Source organism: Colobus angolensis, unplaced genomic scaffold, assembly GCF_000951035.1.
Source record: "Colobus angolensis palliatus isolate OR3802 unplaced genomic scaffold, Cang.pa_1.0 Scaffold82, whole genome shotgun sequence".
NCBI lineage: Eukaryota > Metazoa > Chordata > Mammalia > Primates > Cercopithecidae > Colobus > Colobus angolensis.
This window is the reverse complement of record NW_012122043.1, coordinates 3948722-3956816: the sequence shown is the minus strand read 5'-3', so window position 1 is coordinate 3956816 and position 8095 is coordinate 3948722. Positions and strand designations below refer to the sequence as shown.

Below are 8095 nucleotides of genomic sequence, written 5' to 3'. Positions count from 1 at the left end.
ACGCCCGGGTCCGCTCCGGACCCAGCCCGCGCCCACAAGCTCCGGCCCGGGAGGAGGACGGAGAGGCCGAGCCCGCCCTCATCTCCGAGAGCTGCTGCAACGCTCGGCTCCGGGGCTCCGCCGAGACTCAGGGCCGTGTAGACGCTGCCCTCAGCCCGGCGGGGAGCCTTGACTTCGGCTTTGGGGTAGTTAGACTTAAAGCAAGGTTCTGCTAGGTCGGCGAAAACCCCCTTTTATTTTGGGACAGAAGGAAGTTGGGAAATAAAGTGTAAATAACTTGAGTTGAGGAAATTGGGAAGAACGCATTTGTAAAAAGTGTAAGCAAATTACTGCCACCGCCCCCAATCTATTTGGTGCACTTCTCTGAAAACAACGTGTTTCCCTGCGGGTCTGGGGTCAGGGGGCTGTTCAGGATGGGGAATGACATGTGGCTTTGAGTCAAGTAGCTTCTGGCCGTGAAGGCGTGATCTTGAGCTCTGCCCTGCCCCCTCCTCTCCAGGGTTTTGGAGCCTGGACTGCTGAGCAGAGGGCGGTCCGGTTGGGGAGGTGTGGCCCAGGCCTGAGGAGAGGAGAACTTCAGAGGGGCCCTCAGTGTGGCCGGGCCTTGGGTCAGGGAGGCAGGGCTGCTCCAGGGAAGCCGGGGTGGGCGGCAGGTGCTCTTTACTCTGAAGATGCTCAGGGACAGTAGAGGGGAGAGCCAGGAGGGCATCTACTAGAGGGGACAGGGGTGCAGCTAGGCCTGGGGTCCCCCAGAGTTCTCCATCCCAGCCCTACCACCCCCAGCTGCTTTCCAGGGACTGAGGGCAACCTCTCCCCCTGCAGTTGGCCAGACCACCCAGGTGGGCACAGCAGCCAAATGTCAGGGCACGGTCAGCAGGAGGCAGATGGGGCTCAGGTGCTTCCAGGTGGAGTTTTGGTTGGACCCTGTTTATAGGGGACACGGTGACACCAGAGGTCCTCCCAGGCTCCAAGGCTTGTTTCTGAGAGACCCCTTGTGGCTGGAACCAGGGCAGCTGCCCAATACCCACCCTCACGGCTGGGGCCATCTCCTGGTATGCCAACTGACATGGTTCTGCCTGTTAACAGCTCTACCCCCAAACCAAACTGGGGTCAGAGACCATCCACAGGCTACAGGTGCAGCTGGGAAGGTCAGCCGGGCACAGCCCTCCTGGCTGGCGTGCGGCATCCTCACTGCATGTCCCCGCAGAGGGCACATGCGAAGTGGAAGAGGGTCCTGGGAGGGGGTAGAGTGGAGAGCAGCCAGCAGGTGGTACAGCTGACCCTCCAAGGCACAAGGAAGCGCTGAGGGCCCTGGGCACCCTGAACCCTTTCTCCGTCCAACCACAGGCTCCTCTGGCACCGCAGCCCCATCTTCCCACCACAGCACCCTAGTCTGTGCATTGGTCAGCCAGCTCCCAAAAGAAGGCCCTACGTCCCCCCAGAGCAGCCAGGAACCAAAGGCAGTGACTTGGCAGCCAGCTTTGTCTCTGATAAAAGGGCCTGGTCAGCTATAAAATCCCAGGGTCCTTCTGTCCGCCCCCAGCTTGGGCTGCTTTCCTTCCCAGCTGGCAGCCTTGCGTGGAGCCCAGATAGCCCAGTGGGTCCAAGTCCTCTCCCAGAAAGCTCCCTCCCAAAACTGTGCTCAGTGTCAGCATCAGTCAGGATGCAGCAAGGACAGGAATGGGAACTTCCAGAAGCTTGAGTCAGTGTCTCAGAAGTGCTGAGGCAATGAACGTCCCGCACAGAGGCCTCATGTCATGACAGCTCGCCTGGTCCTCTCCCCCACTGGACTGTAACCCGAGGCAGCTGTGAGGGCTGACTTTGCCTCCTTAGAACTTCTGACAGTGGGGGATGGACAGAGGAGCAGCTCACCTGGTCCTCCCCTACTGAATTGTAACTCGAGGCAGCTGTGAGGGCTGAATTTGCCTCCTTAGAACTTGACAGTGGGGATGGACAGAGGAGGGCTGGCTAGCAGTTGGGCTCCCTGATAATCACAGTTGCTTCTTCCTGAGCACCTATGGGTGCTCTCGTGGTTGGATCTTCCTGGTGACTGGAGGGTGGTGTGATCACTGCAGCTCCTCTGGAGGAAGGAGGCCCAGCAGTGCAGGGATTCACCCCTATACCCGAGCCCTGCACCCCATCTTCCCTCCAGACATCTTGGGTCTGCCTCTCCCATGAGTGCCAAGTCCAGGCTGAGGTGTGGCCTGTTCCCTGGGAGTCGTCCTCCACGGGCCAAGGGGAGAAGGTGCGAGGGGTGGGGGCCCCTTTGGGAGCCGCCTTTGAGGCACTGCCTTTTAGGGCACCACAGGTGACAAGGACCAGGGTCCCAGAGTACAGAAGGCCACACAGTCACCTCCTGCAAAGTGTCCCACCTGCTTGGTGGGAGCCCAGTGAGGCCAACTGCCCTGCTGGGCTGGCTGTGTTCCAGGAGCCCACCGCCGAGCGTGCACACAGCATCGACCCCCGGGACACCTGGATGCTTTTCGTCAGGCAGAGTGACAAGGGTGTCAATGGCAAGAAGAGGAGCAGGGGCAAGGCCAAGAAGCTGAAGGTGAGGCCGGCATCCCGTCAGCACCAGGCCGTGGGGGGCTCCACCTCCTCGCTCCTCATCCACTCCCACTCCTACATCCTGAACATTTCTAATAGCACACCCCTCACGCCTCGGCCTGGGGACAGAGAACACAGAGAAAGAACCCAGGCAGCCCCAGGGGAAGCCCTGAGTTAGGGGCCTGGTCCCAACCATTTCCCCATACCCCTAACATGCCAAGCACTCCCTCTTTTCTCCTCCCTCTGCATCCAGGCCAGGGAGGCTGGGCTAGCCCAGGCTGTGGTGAGAACCTTGTCCACGCTGGGTGGTGGGGGGGCTGCAGGAGTACCTGGTTCCCGGGGACTAGGGGCACAGGGTCCTGGCGACTGCTGTGCTCTCACCCTCGCTCAGCCTTGGGTCTTGGCCTGAGCAGAAACTTGGTGCTTGGTCCTGGTGCTGCCTCCTACTTGGAGCCCCCAAAATGGCACATACGAGGTGTGGGCTTCTCTGTCCCCTGGGGGCCAGTCTCACCTGCCTGGGATCTGACCACATGACGGAAGGCCAGCTCAGAGCACATGAGGCAGGTGCACAGGCCAGGCTGTCCCCATGGCCTGGCCTCCCACCTCTGCCCCAGCCTCCTGGCCATGCCCTAAGCTGCTCCCGACAGGGGCTCACTGGCTCCTGTTTCGGGTCCCAACCCAGCCTAGTGGGGACTTGCTGATGGTGGACTCTGGCCCAGTGCAGACCCTGAGATGCAAGTCCCCAAAAGCAGCCCGGAGCCTTCTTCCCTCCAGGAGGCCTGGCTGCAGGAGTGGGCTTCAGACCTCTGCCTCCCCACTCAGAGCAGAGCCCTTCCCTGCCAAAGCCCCGCCCTGAGAGCCCCCACCTTCAACACAGTCCTTGTACTCACTCCAGGAGAAGCTTTCACTGTTGGAGGTAGACCCTCGGCTGGAGGTTGGAGCCCACTGGGGAGCTCTCTTGCCTGCCTCTTAGTGGCAAGAGCCTGCTCCTCATATGTCCTCATTGGCAAGGTTCCCTTTCAGTTTGGCTTGCCAGGGCCCCCTGGGCCTCCCGGTCCCCAGGGCCCCCCAGGCCCCATCATCCCACCTGAGGCGCTGCTGAAGGAGTTCCAGCTGCTGCTGAAAGGTAGGGGTGTGCTCTGGCTGGCACACACCACCCCCCCCGCCCCCCGACTGAGCCGGGCCTGGGAGGGTGTCCCGCGGAGCCGACAGGGCCAACTTCAGCACTTCTGCAGGCACCCAAGGAGGCACCTGCTCTGGGCTGGACTCAAGGACAGTGGAGCTGGCCCAGGTCCAGTCCCTGCCCTGTCTTGGCCCATGTCTGCCAAGGGTCAGGGCTAGGGGTGGCTGGGAGTGGGGGACCATGGCCAGGAGAAGGCTTCACAGAGGAAGGTGGACCTGGCCACTCAGCATGGCAGGTGCTCAGGGACCAGCGCCCATGCCCTGCCTGGAAGTCAGGAGAGCTCAGTGAAAGGCAGAGGCTAGCATATAGGGCAGCACCAGGTGGAGCTCGGCCTGGCACCCACAGTCACCACTGGCCTAGGCTGGGGCAACCTGCGCTGGAGGACGCAGAGCTGAGTCGAGCTGCGGAGTCCACACTGAGGCCTGCTGCCCAGCAGCGGCTCACATTAGTCATTAGAATTGAGCCTTTTTTCCCTTTTAGTTCAATGTCCTGTTTGTTTAAATATAGCACCCTCTGCGCTGAAGAACCTCCTTGTACTTCCAGTAAAGTCGCAATCCCTTATTTTACCCCCAGCTTCTTTGGAAAATGTGGGTGGGGTAGAGGTGAGGCTGGAGACCAGGGGCGCTGGGGCACTTCTGCCCGAGCTTCCCAAATGGTGAGGGAAACGGAAACCGCTGCAGGGTCAGGAAGCAAAGCCTCCGAGGCCCTTCGGGCCGAGGGGGCGTCACCCTCGCCCCACCCCTGCGCCGGGCAGGCCCCTCGTCCTGCTTGCACCTGTCCCGCTTGCACCCACGCGGCGGCCGGGTGAGGGGTCCCCGGCGCGCGGCCACCGCTTGCTCTGTGCCAGGCGCTGTGCAGCAGCGGGAGCGCGTGGAGCACGAACCCTGCACGAGCGGCCCCGCTGGGCCCGTCGCTGCGAGTCTCGCCCCGGTCTCGGCCACCGCCGGGGAGGACGACGACGCGGCGGGGGACGTGCTGGCACTGCTGGCCGCGCCCCTGGCCCCGGGGCCGCGGGCGCCTCGCGTGGAGGCCGCTTTCCTCTGCCGCCTGCGCCGGGACGCGTTGGTGGAGCGGCGCGCGCTGCATGAGCTGGGCGTCTACTACCTGGTGAGTGCGGGCATGCGGGAGGGCGGGTGGCACCATGCGGCCAGGCGGGAGCCGGGATGACCATCCGTGCCCCTCGCAGCCCGACGCGGAGGGTGCCTTCCGCCGCGGCTCAGGCCTGAACTTGACCAGCGGCCAGTACAGGGCACCGGTGGCTGGCTTCTACGCGCTCGCCGCCACGCTGCACGTGGGTGAGGCCCGGGGCGTGGGGGGACCGCCCGCCCTGTTGCCCACCCCGCCGCCTGCCCAAGTGACCACGTCCCGTCCTCCCCCGCAGCGCTCGGGGAGCCGCCGAGGAGGGGGCCGCCGCGCCCTCGAGACCACCTGCGCCTGCTCATCTGCATCCAGTCCCGCTGCCAGCGCAACACGTGAGCGCATCCCGGCCCGGACCCCACACCCGCATTCGCTTGGCCCCCACAAGCTGTGCGTGGTTAAACGAGGCACTGGACGGGGCTTCCGCCCGTTCCCACCCCGCCGTGGCCTGGGTGACCCCACACCTTCCAAGTCTCCTGGTCTACTCCTTCCCCGATCAGGCCTCCCCTTCACAGCAACCAGGGGCTGTTAAAAATGACCTTTCCAGGCCACTCCCTGCCCAGACCTTCACCTCCTGCCCAGGTCCTAGGAGGCCCGCCTCCTCCCAGCCTCCCGCCTCCTTCCCACCTCAGGGACTTTCATCTTGGGGCCGGAAGCACCAGTGTTACTCCAAGAGGCCTCTCCAGACAGCTTTCTGGAGGGCCCCTCCTCAGTCGCCCTCCCACCCCTCACCCGGGAACTTTCTTCCCCATGATCGCATCTTGCTCCTGCACCTTGTGGCTCATGAGTGCCGTGAGTGAGCTCCCTGTCTCCCCACACCCAGAAGGCAGCCCAGGTACAGCGGAGATGCCCTGCTGAGACCTGGAGCAGATGTGAATGAATGGATCAAGTCCAGAACTTCTTAGTCTGCCTTTGAACCCCCAGAGTGTGCTGGCCTGAACCAACTTTTAGCATCACCTTCCACCACACCCCCACTTCCGGCTGTATCAGCCAGTGTCCTGTTTCCCACTGGAGCCAGGGCTTTGCTGCCCCTTGCTGGGCCCTGGCCTTGCCTTTTCCAATACAGCAAGCATGTCTCTGGCCCTGTATCCTTCCTCCTTTTGGGGACTCGGTTCAGACACCACCTCCACTGGAAGACCTGGCCAGGGCCAGGCACTTTGCTGGGCATGTGTTGGCTGCTGGCAGGACTGTGTGTTGTGGGTAAAGTTGGTGGGGTCTCATGGGGAAGGCTGACCCTCCTTCTGTTTTGGCTACAGCTCCCTGGAGGCCATCATGGGCCTGGAGAGCAGCAGTGAGCTCTTCACCATCTCCGTGAACGGCATCCTGTACCTGCAGGTGAGTGGGGCAGGCTTGGGCATGGAGGGGCACCACCTGGGCATGGCCACGGGTGGCTGGGTGCAGAAGGGTGCTGTTAGATGTTCAGGATCAGCGGGTGTAGCACTCTCAGACTCCAGGCCTGGGAGAGGGTCCAGGACATGCCAAGCGCTCACCTTGGTCTGGGCACAGCCAGGCTTCAAGTCCTGATCTCCTTCCTCCAAACAGCCTTTTTCCCAGGGTGCCTGCCCACTTGAGCAGCTGCTCTGCTCTGCAGTCCCAATATTCAGACTTCCTGAGCACCTCATTCTGAGGCCCGGTACTCCCGGCCGCCACAGGTCTGCTGGAGGGAGGGAATGGAGGCCAGGCTGACTCTGCCCACGCTGACGCCCTGAGTCTCCTGTGACTGTGGGAAGCCAGAGATGTTGTTTTCCTATCTAAAACCCTAAGTGACTATCTCTTTCTGGCACTGGGAATTTTGGCAAGTGGTAGAGAAATGGACAGAAAGGTGGAATTTACTGACAGAAAACAATTGAGTGCAGGTGTGTAGAGTAACAGCTGCTATTGAATTCTCCCAGCGCCTTGGAGAAGGTAGTGCTACTCCCCGCGTTAGCCCGAGTTCACACAGCAGAGCCAGAAATGGAGGCCAGGCCACCTCGCTCCAGAGTCTGTGCTTGCTGATGGGCATTCAGCGTTCCTGTCTGGGTGCCGCACAGCGTGCTTGGTGAACTCAGTCTTTGCCGCACCTGGCTCTTAAAATGCAGATCCTGAGGCAGCTCTGGGTGGATCCCAGATTATGCATTTCTGGGAGTTCCCAGAGAATGTGACGCTGCTGGTACATGACCACGTTTGGAGCAGCCAGGCTAGAGTGCTGGTTTCATGGAAGGCCCTGCCAAATGACTGCAGGGCCAGGCCTGTGGGGAAGGGCCACCCTCCCACCTGACTTGGAGCCCTTACAGGCTCCGAGAAGCCCTGCAGCTGAGAAACCTGTTGGATTCCTGAATCCCACTCTGGCCCTGAGCGGGGGCTTGCTCCCACACGCGCGAACCACAGGGCACTGCGGGGAAAGCAGGAGAGGTGCTGGGTGGGGCATAGGGCCCAACCCGCGCGGGCCCTTGCTCTGTGACCTTGACAGCCACATTACTCTCTGGGCCTGAGCCCTTCCCATATGCGGGGCTGAGTGGGCAGGAGGGAGTGTGGCAGGAGGGAGTGTGGCTGGCTGGCCCCTGGGTCACCTCTGCAGGCTGTTGGGGTGGCCCAGTGCCTCAAAGGCACCCTCCTTGCAGATGGGGCAATGGGCCTCCGTGTTCTTGGACAACGCAAGCGGCTCCTCCCTCACAGTGCGCAGTGGCTCCCACTTCAGCGCTGTCCTCCTGGGCGTGTGAGCAGCCACCAGTCCCTTCCTCTCGGGGGCAAATGGAGCACAGGTCTAGACAATGTGTGGACAGTCTCGGAGTAGCAGTGGCCACATGCAGGAAGAGGCCCACCCGGAACTCTGCCCACACTGGCCACCGCAGTTCAGCCCACAGAGCCACGGCAGGCAGGCCTACGAACGTGACGTGCACGCTGGTGGTCCCGGAGCCAGGGGTGATTCAGGACACCATCTTGAGCCGTTATCCCGGAAACAGTCGGCAGGCCTGGGGACACCTGCTAGTCCCCAGCTGCAGGCCGCCTCTTTCCTGGCCTGCTCAGCACCTGCCCAGATGGCCTCTGCGTCTTTCCTGCGCCCAGCCCCACCTTTTTCCCCTCTCTTCATGTTCTCATGGAGTGCAGAGCACACCAGCCAGGGCCCCCACCTGGAAGAGGGTCAGCTGATGCAGGGCTGAGGGGGCTGCCACAGGGAAGTACGCCGTGTGTTCTTACTGCTCAGAAGGGACAGGGTCTCCCACCAAGCCCCTGGTCTCCATCTGGGCT

At 62.3% G+C, this 8095-nt stretch overlaps 1 protein-coding gene across 1 annotated transcript in view; it reads left to right on the top strand.

Moving 5' to 3' along the window:
• FAM132B (family with sequence similarity 132, member B) overlaps window positions 1-7566 on the top strand; it is a 12792-nt gene extending 5226 nt beyond the window's left edge. Inside the window, exons 4-15 of the mRNA XM_011929650.1 lie at window positions 26-185; window positions 1087-1148; window positions 1348-1503; window positions 1998-2046; window positions 2153-2245; window positions 2429-2551; window positions 3571-3673; window positions 4578-4837; window positions 4917-5025; window positions 5112-5202; window positions 6124-6202; window positions 7468-7566. Of these exons, the coding sequence (XP_011785040.1) occupies window positions 26-185; window positions 1087-1148; window positions 1348-1503; window positions 1998-2046; window positions 2153-2245; window positions 2429-2551; window positions 3571-3673; window positions 4578-4837; window positions 4917-5025; window positions 5112-5202; window positions 6124-6202; window positions 7468-7566 (1384 nt within the window). The remainder of the gene's footprint in view (window positions 1-25; window positions 186-1086; window positions 1149-1347; window positions 1504-1997; window positions 2047-2152; window positions 2246-2428; window positions 2552-3570; window positions 3674-4577; window positions 4838-4916; window positions 5026-5111; window positions 5203-6123; window positions 6203-7467) is intronic.
• Window positions 7567-8095: the final 529 nt, after the last annotated feature.